Source organism: Metopolophium dirhodum, chromosome 6 (genome assembly GCF_019925205.1).
Source record: "Metopolophium dirhodum isolate CAU chromosome 6, ASM1992520v1, whole genome shotgun sequence".
In the NCBI taxonomy this organism is placed as follows: domain Eukaryota; kingdom Metazoa; phylum Arthropoda; class Insecta; order Hemiptera; family Aphididae; genus Metopolophium; species Metopolophium dirhodum.
Window position 1 is genome coordinate 8,594,269 of NC_083565.1, and position 16,285 is coordinate 8,610,553.

General features: G+C 30.6%; 1 protein-coding gene across 1 annotated transcript; it reads right to left on the reverse strand.

Moving 5' to 3' along the window:
- Positions 1 to 11,310: 11,310 nt before the first annotated feature.
- On the reverse strand, positions 11,311 to 15,496 carry LOC132947920 (uncharacterized). The gene is made up of 4 exons (XM_061018179.1): positions 15,410 to 15,496; positions 13,568 to 14,093; positions 12,058 to 12,565; positions 11,311 to 11,424 (listed from the first exon to the last, which is right to left on the reverse strand). The coding sequence occupies exons 2-4, from the start codon at positions 14,053 to 14,055 to the stop codon at positions 11,311 to 11,313; spliced, it is 1,110 nt and encodes a 369-aa protein (XP_060874162.1). The 5' UTR covers positions 14,056 to 14,093; positions 15,410 to 15,496.
- Between the last annotated feature and the right edge of the window lie 789 nt (positions 15,497 to 16,285).

Here is a 16,285-nt window from a genome sequence, read left to right on the forward strand (position 1 = left end):
GTTTCCATCAAGACAAATATAATAATATACTGATTATATGTGTGTGTAGACACGGCATAACGTAGGTTAATAATATTCTTGTAACGAACATTTGAATCTCCCGAAATTATGAACTTGTTTATCCCGAGTGGATAAATCAACCATTGTATTATAACCACAATGGAGAAAATTATATACCAATTTGTAAATCGTATTGTCTTATCGCGATATTTGTGCAGAATTTCACTGTAATTACAACACGTTTCACTCGTCAAAAAATTGATTCGCGTAACGTTAAACACATTCAAAATTTTTTTTGCGTTGTACAAGTATACGATAAATTTCCACAATGACAGATAATTATGTATATTAGTGTAGAAGATGAGAAAATAATTGGTGTTGGTAACGTCGTCGTTCTTCTCGAAAACTGATCCTGCATTTCCATAACAGAAAAAACACTGGACGACCACGGCGAACATAACAAAACATATCTGGTGAACGTTCCATCCGAAAACCTTTCTATTACTAGAATCAAATATCTGGTAGAAATGACATTGCTTCAAAAGTTTCAAGTTAATGGCTACGTCTTGATCTTTAAACGTATTCATCGAATGTGTTGTTGTCAAATAATCTATGAAATATAATGAAAGTATATTCAATTATTGTACTGGAAATGTTGGACCGTTGACAGGATTAAACATATATGTGTACCTATAACACACTTTGTTCAGTATATCATATATTATAGAAATCAGTTACACAAATAAAAACTAAAAAATAAGACATGGATTGTTTTGTATCTTGTGATATTTTAATGTACGATTATCAGATTAGTCTTGAACATCAATATTATTATATTTTATGGTGTATTTGAATGAAAAATGTAACACAAACGCTGCAGTATATGGACAAAATAAACGTCGTTAATCTTATTGTGAAGAAGAAAAATCATATGATGATAAACCCACCCGTGGCATCAGCCATTCTCGTAAGAGTACCTTTCCGTTCTTTTATCTTTTGAACGTCTCGTACTTTTTTTATTTGCTTCATGTGTTCCTGGTCTATATAGGGAGTATGGACTTTACAAAGTATTTGTAAAACTATTTAACCGTACGTAATTGTTAGGTGCAATTTTTCGGCCTAAGACCGTTTATTATGGGTCCCCCCCAAAAAAACTTATCCAAAGGTGTGCCAGGCCGACACCGGCAAGGAGATAAAAATGCTGTACACACATGATGTAGCTCATTTATAAATCATAACAAATAAAAAATAATATTCAGTTTATATGGCAATTGCCCGTTGGCCGTTATATATTTTCTTATTGAATAAGAAATGTTCTTAATTGTAGGTAATATATCTAAACCTAGTATATCTAGCCATATAATACAATGAAATTACTTTTTGTTATTATAAATGATAAAATTAACATTGTGGTATTATACTTATGGATTCTGATCGGAGCGATGAATGTATGTTTTACAATGGTAATGTGTGTTTTTTTGTGTTTGTGTATACTGTAAATTATGTTACTGTGGATGTCTGAAATTGGTGAGTGCTGACAAAACTGGTTAATGTCGTCGTACACCAAAATCATTGGTGAATGTTGGCATATTGATTAAATTTGTCCTGTTGGTAAATATTCACTAGTGAATGTCGACATTTATATAATGATATTGGTAAATGTTGGTAATGCCGATATTATTTAATCTAAATACAGTAAAGGTATTGAGCAAGTTGATAATTTTGATAAAATGTTTTATTACCTGCAACGTATTATATCTGGATAACCACCATGCAATGCCTCGATAACATTTAGTATGATATTATTATCATTCGACGTAGTTATAGCCTATAGACCTAACCTATATTTTATTGCATACAATTGATTTGCACCATAAATAATATATATTTTTTTTTATAAAAACATACGTGGAGTATTTTATAATAAATTTAATAATTAATTAATTTGATATTATTCAACAAACACAGATTCAAACTGTACTAGTATTCAACTGCGGAAGAGGTTGCCCATAATTTGTTACATATATTCTTCACTTTTGGAGCACCAAATATTTTACATTCTGATAACAGAAGGGAATTTGTGAATGAAATCATCACAGAACTGTGTTTAATGTGGGAAGGTGTGAAAATAGTACATTGCAAACCACGCCATATAAATATTTGAAAATGATAAACAGATCCCGAAAAAGTTGATCAAGAAAGTGAAATGTTGATTGATGATGAACAACAGGAAAAAAATAAATATCAATTACGTATGAACTTAATAAATAAATTAATAAGCGAAACTTAATAGTTAATTTACTCAATTCATTTAATTTGTAGATAAACCAATTGACAGTAGAAAAGAAAAAATAATTTTGAATAGAGAAGTAGCAATTACAAATCTTCAAGTACAAGCCGTAAAAATGTTGCGATCTTCAAAACAAAAGTTTCTTACGCCTAACGTAGGGGTAACTGTCCGTATTCGATTTACAGATGTTAATCGTAGTAAAATAGATCCCAAAAATAATTTAGCTGTATTAGATGTACTTAGTAGTTAATGATTTTTATAAATTAGCTACCAAAAATGGTATTATAAATCAATTATACACCAGAAACCAGTTTTCTGTATGTAAAAAAAATTAATATCAATCACTGATGGATCAACAAATTTTCTTACGGCAAGCTTCTGCATCAAATTTATCAACTGGTGGGATATGTAATTGCAAGACAAAGTGCACCACAAAAAAGTTTGGTTGTAGAAATGTTGGCATTTTCTATAGTACAAAATGTCATGGCAGTTTGTCATGTAGAAATAAGCAGAATAACTTTCCCAGTTTTTTTTTTAAATAATAATTTTTGTATGGAAAAATAGTCATAATTAAAATTAGTAATACAAGTATAATATTTGTTAATAATAATTAATAACTATTATGAATACTATAATTATAATTAATTTTATTAATTATAAATATATTTATAACTAAACATACTGTTTCTATTTTATATTATTGTTTATTATAGTACTATACTATTATAATATTATGTGCGAATTCGTACCTATGTCAACATTAATCAAAACCGTTTTGTAAATGTCAATATTTACCAAAATCCTGATGTAAAAGTCAACATATACTAGTACATGTCTATATTATTTCAATTGTTCAACATTCACTACATGATTATCAGCACTCGCCAATTCCGGACATTCACAGTAACATACACACGACAAGAAGTCGAAATAATGCTTTGATTTTCAACTTCAATATATTTTCTGCTGGCAAAGTGAATCTAGTTGTTACATTAGACAGGTAAAAATGGAAAATTCACAGGAGATCAAAAAAATCAGATTTTTCAAAAACTGCAGATTTTGAGTAGATTATTCCGGTTTTTCTCATTATATTTTTAGTTTATTTACGATTTTTGACTATCTCAAGTGCGCATCCCATCCTAGAACCAATATATTCATCAATACTCTTATAATCTAAATTGCATGACGTGTAAGCTAAAGTAAGATACGCGATTTCTAGTAATATTTATGTAAATTAAGTGTTAAATTAAAGTTAAGTCTTAAATTGTTTTTACTATCGAACATAATATTATATTAGTTATTACCTGTTGAGGTTTGAGTAGTATATCTGACTATTTAAGGAACGCTTACTGGTAGTCGTCGGCTGATACTGTGTTAATCCCTTGCACTGAATATATAAACAACGACGTGTGATGGGTGTATTCATTCTTTTATAGAAGTTAGTATTTTTTAACGCCCCCCTAGACTTACATGAAAAGTCAATAGCATTAAAAAATTCATATTATTAATGGTTGAAATACTGAAATATGCATTTAGCAAGAGAACTTAACATATTATTATCATTATTTGATTTGTAATAAAAAAAATACCTAACCTATAGTATCTAATTGAAAATTCCTTTTATACAAACACTTTTCATCGATCCAAGATTAATAAATAATATATGCACTACAACGCAAGTTCCGTCACACCAGCACACATAAAAATTTACTATTTATCTAATGTGTGTGAATTGTATAATAGTATCACTGTATAATATGCACCAATCATAATTGATAATGTTGACTATAATGTAAGATGACAGTAAAGTATAGCTTCATTTATTCATTAGGTAAGTAAATTACCCTGGGTACTAATTTTTAATAACGAAAAAAAATATTGTAACTTATACAAATTAATTAAAAATAAAAAGTAATATAACTTATAGTTAAAAATTAGATACTTTTTTAGTTTCTTCATGTAAAATTTAGATTTGTACTTATTTTAAAGCTTAACGATTAACATAGTAAATACCTAATATAATATAGGCCTTGCATTAAAAAAAAAAATTTATATTAAAATTGATTTTACAAGTGCTTTTTACTAATTGTTCACTGTAAACAGTGATGAAATTCAACAAAAACTAACATCTGTAACTGTTCTGTTTAATATCCATTATTTATATGTATTATATTGTATTCTGTGAATATGCAATTATTGTATTATTATAAATGATTACTTATTACTAATTATAAGTTATAACTTATTACTATACAATATACAATATAAACATTATAATAATATTACACCAAATCCTTTTTTACTAGTATCATACATTATTTTAATAACTAATATAGAATCCAGAAATAGCGTGAAACACTTTGACAGAACCATGTAATATTGTAGTTGGAGGTGTCTATTTAGAATACGTATAACATTATAATTAATAAATAATATTTGATAAGAAAATATTTCAATATTCTGTATAGTACTGGATGAATAATACAATTATAAATAATAAAAGTAACAAACCATGTTAAGTTTTACACCTATAAGTATACTTGGCTGGTGCAATTTTACATTTTAAAATGTGTTATGATCATTTTAAAATTGAAAATATATTTTACACAACTATGGTTATAACTAATTTAAAAAAAAAAAAAGGTGGGTAAGTGAATGTCGCTCTGCTGTACAGTAGGTTACAAGTGGGTCACTGTAATGTATGGTGTTAAATTTGAATTATATAATATCATTGTATAAGAAAAACGATTCTGAGCGAAAACGGTCAGTCAACCTATGATATTACCAAGTATATTTGATGTTGTAAATGCTTATATAAAAAAATTGTACATATGTATTTTTAATATTTTTCTTTAACAATATATCAGGAGCCTTGCATTGAATTTTCACGCTTTTTTACCCAACAAATAAAATTTTATTGATATTTATAGAAAAAAAACTAAAAAGATTGAAAACTGACAATGTCCGTAAACAGCTCAAAAAGAGTCAAATTATTTTCAACATTTTATAGTGTATAGAAAATCCTAGTATAAACATTCAGTGAAATTTTCAAGTATCTACAGTCATACGTTTTTTAATTACAACAAAATAAGAAAATCGTTACATGAAAAATCGAGTAAATATCAAATGTTGTAAAAATATGAGTTTCAAACGCTCATAAAAATTTAATATGGGTTTCTTTTATTACATTTTCCAATCTTAGATTTAAAAAGAAAAATTTTTATGAATTCTCAACTCAAAATATTTTGCTAATTTTCGTAAATTTTCCGTATTTTGTCAAGATTTAAACTATAATGCTTATAAATAAAAACTGTAACTAAGGTTTTTTAATATTTTTCAAATATCATTATAACAATATAGTGATACTAACACTAATGAAATTGGAAACTGAAAATGTTCCTAAACAGTTCAAAACAAATCAAAATATTTTTAAAATTGTATTGTGTATAGGAAATGCAAATATGAACAACCAGTGAAAATTTCATGTATATACGTTCATTTGTTTTAGAGTTACACCAAAAACCAAAATCGATTTTCTCGAATACAGATTTTGCGTAAAAATTTCCGGTTTTTCTTAATTTTTTTTTTGTTTTTGAAAACTACTGGGATATTTTTACTTTTGACCCCCTAAAGTATCAACTAGATTCACTTTCCTATCAGAAAAGATACTGTTGAAGAAAATCTAATCATTTTTACTGTCCCAAAAGGTGATGACAGACACAAAAAAAAAAAACACACATCATTGTAAAATCAATACATTCTTCGCTTCGCTCAGAATCTAAAATAAAATATCAATATAAACTTTGTAGGTGCCCTAGATCGGGATTATGTAATTTGCACCAATGCAGATAGCCGAAAATAGTGTTTAATTTGCACCAAAATAAGTGTCTTTATATTTGATTATCGAGTATTCGATTGCAAGTGCCCACTCGATTATTCGTCGTTGTCCTGGTTGACATACATTGCCAGTAGCGTATCTAGGATTTTTTTCACTGGGGGGGGGGGGGGGGCGATAAAGATTTTAATAGATATATTTAGTATACACATAATATATTCATATTATTATATATATGTTGTATGTGGTTACACCCCCCCCCCCCCCCCCCCCCCCCCCCCCCCCCCCATCACGTAGATACGGCACTGCCCGGAAGTATAAAAAAACAATTTTGTTTGATACTATTATATTGTTTGTATTAATGTACCGCTCGTTTTATAGAGCTATTTTTATAAAACATCTTCATTATTTGACTGATTTACTTCATTACTTTGATACATTTTCATATTGTGATTGAATACTATATAATATTTTGATATATATTTTATTTTATTTATACAGTAGATATAACCTATAATAATACATAGGTTCAATAATTCTTTATAATCATCTCTTGGTTGAAACTCCTCTAGTTCTACCTCTTTTTTTGAAGGTAATTTAGTTTCAATTAAATTTTGTGACATCTGACCGATCAACCATACTTCAGTCGTTTGTCTCGTCAAAACCACTGTATTAATATTAGTTGCCTTAATAGACGTGTTTAATAAACTATAGTAACTGCGAGATTAACGTTAAAAAAAATAAATTGAGCACAAAATAAGTATAAAAAGCTATAACAATTTCAAACATTAAACACGAATACGATGACAATGTAAACTAATTATGAATTTGTGACCAAGACACCCGTAGTGAAATATGTTTCTTCCTATCTTTATGAGTCTATAGAAATTATCGATTATAATATTGTGCCCATATTATCGAAATAATGTGTTTCTCGTTATCTTTATAGGTCTATAGAAATTATCGACTATACCTATTTTTGGCGAAATTGTAGCATTATTTTATCTGCTGGTAGCGACCTTTAAAACTTAATTATTACTCCTGAAACTTTTCCTACAGCTCATTTATATCATATAGAACAAATTGGCAAGGTGCCATAATTATATTTTAAAAGCTTAATTTTAAGCACCACCCTACTATGCTATATTATGTTGTAAAAAGATTATCAGGTATTGGGTCGTTTTTGTGTGGTAATAAATACAAATAAAATAAAACTAAATAAAATACAACTGGTGAAAATTACATCCGAAAATGTGTCTTCTGTTATTACTTATTACTTATTGTATGCCAACTATTATACCTCTTATACTATTACACTACTGTCTACTATTATATTATTCACCCCCCCCCCCCCCCCCACGAGCACATGAAAAATCGATAGTATTAAAAGATGCATACAATTAATAATTAAAACATTGCATTTCCTTGAATCATAAAAAACATGGAATTAAACAGTAGAAAATTATAGTATTTAGTAACTATAATATGTCCTTCAATTCTATTTGTTTGAAGTCCATAAATCGACCGGTGATTTATATTTAATAATATATTTGTACTGCAATGACGCATAGCTTCTTTAGCACAAACTTTGAATTAAGGACTAGGTAATGAATTAAATCTTGAAACTATTTTATATTTTGTAATTTGTAATTTATTAATTCTAAGTTCTAGAGTTATTCCCTAACAGCTGTGGGATTTTGGATATTATTACACTATAAATACAGATGGAGTATAGTTGTCTCCCGCAAAATAGATTTTGCTTATGGTGATATATATGAACAGATAATTGAATAAAATAATATTAAAAAATAATTTAAATCAAATATTAACAAAATAATGAAGATCACTTTTCGTTCGCGAACAACGGAGCCAAATTGTCAAAATAAATTCCAACTCAGTATAATAATGAACTGTGGGTCGATAACATGGGTAGCAGTTATCGTGTTGTAACGCCGAAATAACTCCTGCCCTCTGGCTGTTCGCTTCGCATTGAGAGCGGCGTGCTGAAGTTATGTCGCCAGACTTCGCACCACATTTTAACAGTGTCCCATTCATTGAATAGATAATAATACGTCGGTTAATAGGCCAATTCATGTAACCTGTAATAAGGGAGCACTAAAATATATATATTGAGGTTCTAACCCAGATATATGTAGTGTAAGCTCCACCGGTGGCAACACTGGCGCGTGTTGGCCAGTTTAATTTTTGTTTTTTAGATACTAAACTAGTAGGTATATTCATAAAGCAATGCCATACTTACCCAACCAAATACTATGTATATCATGTTGATATATCTTTATGTCAGTCCAAATTGGGGAACTTATAATTAGTTACATTACTTACAATGTGATAATACCTATGAATCATTCTAGGATATTTTTAGACAACGATGGATAGTACAATAAATTGACTTACCTATATACAATTTAATTCTTATTGTATCCCTCATTAGAATATCTAACATTAAATAGTTAGTGATATTTAATTAAACTTGTCTCAGAATTTTTAATATGATTCATATAGATCTACTTAACTCTTTGAATCTCAGATAAATTATCTTGTTCTATATTTTTCATACTTTCATAAAATATATTACATGTATCCTTCTTGGGCGTGTGAACATAGATTTTATCCATTTCATGAAAATATGGAAACTGTTATTTTACACTTCATGGAATATTTTGAATTATTTAACATACAAAGGTAACTTTTCGTGAAATCGAAATAACAACATTGACACGATTACCCGAATCTAATATTTTTAAATTTTAGCTACTTCGTAGTTACTATAAAACTGTACTACTATGATAGGCTTATGTCTGAGGACCTCTTAAAAAAGCGAATTTCAGAAAATCGTTTTTTAGTGGTTCTCTATTATATACATAATAAAACGAAACTACTGACCAAATTTGATAATCACAGCTTCGCAGTTCCGGCCAGGCAATGATGAATCAGTAAGTCAGAACAAGTTATTTTATATTTGTAGAAATATATTAACTCTGCATCACACCATAATATTATCCTTTAGTGCAAATAAATGTATGGATTATACAGGTATCGCGGGGCACTGAAGACTGAACGAACTGATGTATTAAGGAATCCGTGCTCTTTCTACGCGTATTTGTATACTGAAAATCTTATCAAAGATTCATATGGATTTTTATGTTCAGTAGTTAAGACAATCGTTTAATCTTATTCATGTTTATCAAATATATGACCTTGGTGATACAATAATATAATAGTGTATATGTAGCCATGTAGGTAATAATATATTCGATCTATTTTCATCTATATAGTAAAAAAATGAATGTTTGTCTGTCTGTCTGTGTATGTGTGTCCTTTATGTATTCCTAAACGGCTGGACCGATGTTGATGAAATTTGGTACAGAGATAGATTAGACCTCTGGGTAGGAGATAGGCTAATTTAAAAAGAGCGAGGACCAACCCCGAGAAGTGCTCAAACAGGGATTTTGAGATTTCCGATGGAAATTGTTGTTTATAAATGGTTGCTACGGGTTTTAAATCTATTATAATAATTATTGGTTGCCATTAGTTTGAAATGGTTGCTATTGCTGTTGGTATATAATATAATTAAAACATATTTATATTCATATAGAGTTGGCATTTTTAATGGGCAACAAAGTGCACGGGATCAGCTTTTCTTCTGTAATAATTGATAAATTATTAGGTAGGTATTTGTATATTATATATTTATATAGTGAACATGAAGGTCAATTATCATAATATGTGTGTCTAGAAAAGTCTTTACATTTTCATAGCTTTGTTTATTATTTAAACTATAAAATATAACAATAATATCTATAGGTATTATAAGAAATAGGTATGGTAACATGAATAATATAAATATATAATAATATTTTTTCTGAACTATTCTTATACATTTGAAAATTTGAGTTTCCACTAAGCAATAAATTATCCACTTATGAAACGTTGGTACTATTTTTGATTTCTATAATACTCGGAGTTCCTGTGAAATTATTGAATATTAGTGATGGCTGCAAAGAAGACCCGAAAAACTGCAGTAAAAAGATGATATATGCCATCAGCATCCCAAAACCCTATGAAAAAAAACAGTCAAATATATAATATATATATATAGTACATATAGTGTTACACTATTAAATATTATATCCTATAGGTATCGTATATATATATATTATATATATACCTATTACATACAGACTATGACATTTTTGCATAGTTGTAAATAATATATAGGAATACAGTTTAATTCTGGAATTTGAACTAATACAATCGAATAGAGATTATATTTGTACAAGGATATAAACAATAATTTATCAAAGATTTTTTTATTAATTTATAATATTTTGTTACTTACTGCATAGAAGAAAGCTGTATTGATATTTATCATTCCATATATTTGGAATTTTGAACTTATTGCGTCTAATTGATTTTGAAATAGAATGATCTGTAATGCATTTGTGGTAAAAATGATTATTATTATTGATTTGTTACGGAAAATATACTGATTTAATCAGATTTTAAAGGAAAATCAAATATGGTACTACTCGTATATAGACATGGTTATAAATGTTTGACTGTAAATATTATTGTTTTATAAGGGATAATAATTAATGCCTGCACAATAAACAACATATTTTTAAAGGTCTCCTATTATAAACAAAAAACATTACTAAAAAACGTTTTGTATAATTATTGGATTATTTGATTAAATGAGTATACATTTAAAAAAAGAAAAAGAATCCGTTCACAGAAAAACAATGTGTGAATAATATAATTTATTATAATCGTATAGTTATATTATTAACGTATGAATATATATTATAATTGCTGATCATAATAATAATATAATAATTTTTTAACAAATACATTTTTGTAATTATTTCATAGTCTTATTTTCCCCGTACCTTTTTTACAGGTAGTCAACGACAAAATATTATACAGAAATTCTGCATCAACATTATTACCATACGATTCAATGTTATTATTATTTACATGATATTATAATCCGATTATCAAAATTTCAACAGTCATGTTAAAATTTTTTTGGAAATTATCAATGAATGAACTTTAAAATAGAGGTAATTAATTTTAAGTATGTATACCATTTTTATATAATGTAAGAACTTGTAATTGCGTTTAACTTATTAAACTTTTATTAAACTTAAAAATAAATTATAATTTAATTATTTTGCTTTAAAAACTTAAAAGTGAATACCTCGGGCATTAATCTCCTGCTAGTGACTGGATTTAATGTTAATGAAAGCCAGCTCAATGAAATCCGTATAGGTATAATCTATATAATATTTAAAATAATTATATTTAAAAATCACGGTTAACCACATTAATCTTTAATAAATGTAATATGTAAAAGTTAATTAAATTTAGTACAAACTAAAATTCTAACGTAATTAGGTTACTCGGCGTATCTGAAATATGTCAACTCGTCAGAGATTTAGAATATTATATACCTATAGGTATAGCGGATACGATGAATGTATTGATTTTACAGTGATGTGTGTTTTTTTAAAAAAAATTGTTGTGTCTGTCATCACCTTTTAGGACAGTAAAAATGCTTCGATTTTCTTCAACAACTGATAGGGAAGTAAATCTAGTAGGTACTTTTGGTGGGGGGGGGGGGGGGGGGGGGGGGGTGTCAAAAGTAAAAATTTTCCAGTAGTTTTCAAAAGTGCCGGGCAAAATAAAATAAAAATTAAGGAAAAACGAGCATTTTTAGGCAAAATCGACTACGTAGCTCATTTTTATTTACATGGATTTAAGCATTGTATCAAATCGTCCCGTTACACTCATCTATTTAGTCAATATGGCGATATTTACGTTATACAAGATTTATGATTTTTATTTTTTTATGTAGGTATTTAGTATGCTTTATAAAGTGAAATATATTGGCGTTGTGCGCGAACCTCACCATTTTCGTGATATAATACTCGCACGAGTGTAGGTACCACAACCGGACGATTCGCATACCCCAATAGCCCGAGTACAGGACGGTGCTCGAGTACGTGATCGTTGTGCGTTTGTCCCACATGACGTAGGTCAAGTGGTACGTCACCTCAGACGTGTAGAACACGATGCGGCACACGCTGTCGATCATGTTCAGCAGCAGCGGCAGTTGAAACGCGCGGTTGACGCGTGAAAACGTCTCCGTGGCCCTCAGGTGTGCGGACCTCAGCCGCCGGATGTCCGATGTGCCGAACGCCGGTATGCCCAAGTGAGTCAGACTTCCGGCCGTAGGGCTCGCCCAACACCTCCACCGCGGGTGTTCGGCCTTGTGGACCAGGTCCTGTACGTCCTCGTGGATCCGTTTCAGCCGGACGCACAGCGTAAGGCACGTGACGTAGAAAAACTGTTCGACCACGATGCAATCGATACTGGACAGGAACGAGAACAGGCAGACCAAGTACCGGTGATTGAACCTGCAGCAGTCGGGAGAAAACTCAGAACGAAATGTGTTTATAGTTTTTAAATTTAAACTGAATTCTTAACGAAATGTAACATAATATGCTAGGTAGGTATTACATATTTTTCCACTGCACTATACCTGAAAACATATTATCTATGAATTACTTAATTGTCCTTGCAGTGGAAGAATATCTAGAGTAGCATGCAACTCATAATATAATATACGAACGACATTTTTTTTTTTGTAAGTCGGCTATGTTTACTTATATCTGTTATAATTTAACATAACAATGATAAAACAATCTTAAATCATATACACATAATATAATACAATGATATAAGAAACAAATCAAATTATCATCTCGTTTATTATGAATTGTCTACAAATCGTGTCTACAACTCACGCACTGTGCTATCTGTTTTTTACGAAACTATTACAAAGTATTTATTACTTAACAGTTAACAGTATATAACATTTAAATAATATCTACGAGATTGATTAATTTAGAGGGATGAAAAACTGTTGATGTTGTATAATATATTATAATCTACGCTGTTTTAAGAAACTAACGTGTGAGGTGTAACATATCAACAATAAATCTTATAAACCAAAAAACCCCATTCGAATGAAACATATTTGGAGCCCTAGTAAGCAGTAATGTAGGTACTCTACTTACCGAAGGTGGCAACATTAGTTAAAAGTTTTTTTTGTTTTTACACTATAGTCTATATTAGTAAATTATTTAAATTATTCTAAAAACTTCACTAGAAAACGTTTAACAGATTGTCACACCTTCGCTTTGAAATTTGGTCAATCTTCAAAATCGTTTTTTGATGGTTTTTTAAATAAAAATATATTCGAATAATGCCCTACTCTGCTGATAACCAATTATGTACTCGCGGGACTAAAGGAACAAAATGATATTCTTAATCCTAATACATATAGATCCCGTTTCCCGTAGCTCTAATAGCAATATAATAACCATAATATTATATGCTGACCAATGGACTCCTACCTCGACGTGGACAGAACGAGGTAAATGCCAAACTCGTAGACGACGAACACGACTATGGTGAAAGCCTTGAACGGTGGCCAGACGCGGCCGGCGTCACAGTGGACGCGCGGCCGGAGCAGACATTCGCCGACCAGCGCCACGACGGACGGCTGCGACATGTGCACTTGGCACAGGGCGGCCGTCGCGGACGTGGTGAACGTCATGTACACGTACAGCTCGTAGACCTTCACCGGCGACGTGGTGGCCAGCTTCTTGTCGAGCGCCTGTCGGTTCCGGTTGTCCGCGCCGCTCGGGTACATCCGGCACAGCTCCGCGACAACGATTGCGGCGGCCGACCAGAACAGCATCACGTGCACGGCCTTCAGCGCCGCGCCGAACCAGTGCAGGCGAAATCTGTGCGGTGCGGACCGCGATACCGTGTAGGGGAACACGCCCAACGCGTAGCCGCACGCCCGCAGTGGCCCATAAAGCGGTGCAGTGGCGGTCATCGGGTGACGATAACCCGGCACGATGATATGACCCGGCCCTGCAATGTATTGCGGTTATCACTATTAGAGCGTGGGTTTCAATGTTGAAAAATACAAGAATAGCACTTCCGACTAGGACACATTCACGTGAGAACCCCTGTGTGAGACCTACGCGGTTATCAATAAGACATATCCAAACCGAGTGTCCAAGGTTCAATCAGGACTTACTCAACCTTGACTTTGACTCGTCCATCGGACAAAATCCAGAATAAAACTATTTAATAGTTACATTTTTTAAATCAAATATATACAATGCGCGATAGGTATACCTATTTAAATCAAATGAAAATCTTTCCACTTCTTTTTTTTTTTATTTGGCACCTCTACGGCTTTACTCTGACATATCTTAGTATCTTACCATGAGATGGTAAGTACAATGTAACTAATAGGTGCGGGTTGAAAAAAGTTGAGGGTTATAATTTGTACCTGGATTGATATTTTCAACAGTGGGATATGTTAATTGTATATTACAATTATTGTAGGATACATTGTGGCTTAAATCACTTGGCCTTCCAACCATCGAATTATATTAAAAATAATAACAATGAAATATCATAATATATAGAGTTATATATAATGTGCTATAGGTATTATACATATAATTACTTGGACCACGAGAACCAAATGAGTGAATTGCCCGGAGACCGTCGATTCCGTCTCAAAATCAAATGAACGAAATTGTTTTCCCCTTTTTTATGTTCTGATTGCGTTCTATTGTAAAGAAGGAAAACGTTAAATTACACTAATTAAAATACTATGAAGCTATGAAGGACTGTGTAGTATATACAATTATATTGATATGAGATTATTAAAATTAATTAAGCCAACAATTGTACACACTACACAATATATCATAATATTATTATATTGTAGGTACAACCAGTCGAATATTTTATGATTGAAAAATGTGTACCTATGAAGACAAATCAGTCAAATATATAATTATACACTTAAAAATACATAGTTTGTTTGTGCCAGTGTTGTTAAAAAATAATGATCAAAAAAACCATTATAATATTTAATATTAAAATATTGGTATAATAGCTATCAGATATTTGGTCAAGGTGCTTATTTATTTCAAAAAAAGAATAGGTTTAAGTGAAATAATTTCAAAATATTATTGGAAAGGGGATACAATTTAATTTTTTCAATGGCTTATTTGTTTATCAATAAATTGCTGTATTTTTATATGGATTTCTCAGAGTTTTAAAGGTATTCAATTTTGACTGGTCGTGTTTAAATAGATATCCACGTCACACATGCCAAATATGTTAATCCCGGCCCGATACAAATTATGGACTTATTTTTAATTTACCTGATTTAGGGACGCAATTGAAACACCGACAGGTATAAAAGGCGAAATGAGACCCAATCGGATAACGCCTGACTTGCCACACCCGTCGACGTGTATAATTATACCAGTTCTGTAAAATGTCCAACAAAACGTGAAAAGTAAAAAATTGCTATAATATAAAATCGCACAACCCTGTCATATCTCTGGCGAAAGAATAAATAACGCGCGATTTTCCGCAAAAGGTTTCATTGTGATGGAAGTGAACGAATTCTTTTGTGCGCTTTTCATTAAACTCTACGTGATGATAATACATTATAATATTATATATATAGTTTACCACGTGCAATATCACTCATATAAGACGCGTTACCTATATGGCTATATTATAAAATGATCGGCCTGCGTCGTCCAGACACGGCACGACGGCGGTGATCATCAAACTGGACAATAATATTTCGTTTGCTTAATTTTGGGGACGTTTTCAAACATAATATTATATAATATAATAATGACTTGAATCTATAATGACATTATAGAATGCGGTCGTAATAATATAATATTGTCATCGCCGATTTCGCGTTGAGGATGTTAAATTATACGTTGCGAAGTGTTATTTCATTAGAGTGCATTAGTAATAATTGTATAGGTACACTATACCCGTAATGGATTATATCATGCTATTTGGACGGATAATTATACGCTGAATAATCAATGATGTCCACTATTGTCCAACATTTTGCACATTTGAAAAGAAAAAAAAACAACCATGTCGTGCTATTTTAAAATGGATATTATCATTTTAATGAATTATACCTACTACACGATGACAACTCATTAGTTTTTCTTTTTATAAAAATACACACCGTAAGTGCCTCGATAATAGTTTCATGGTTTTCT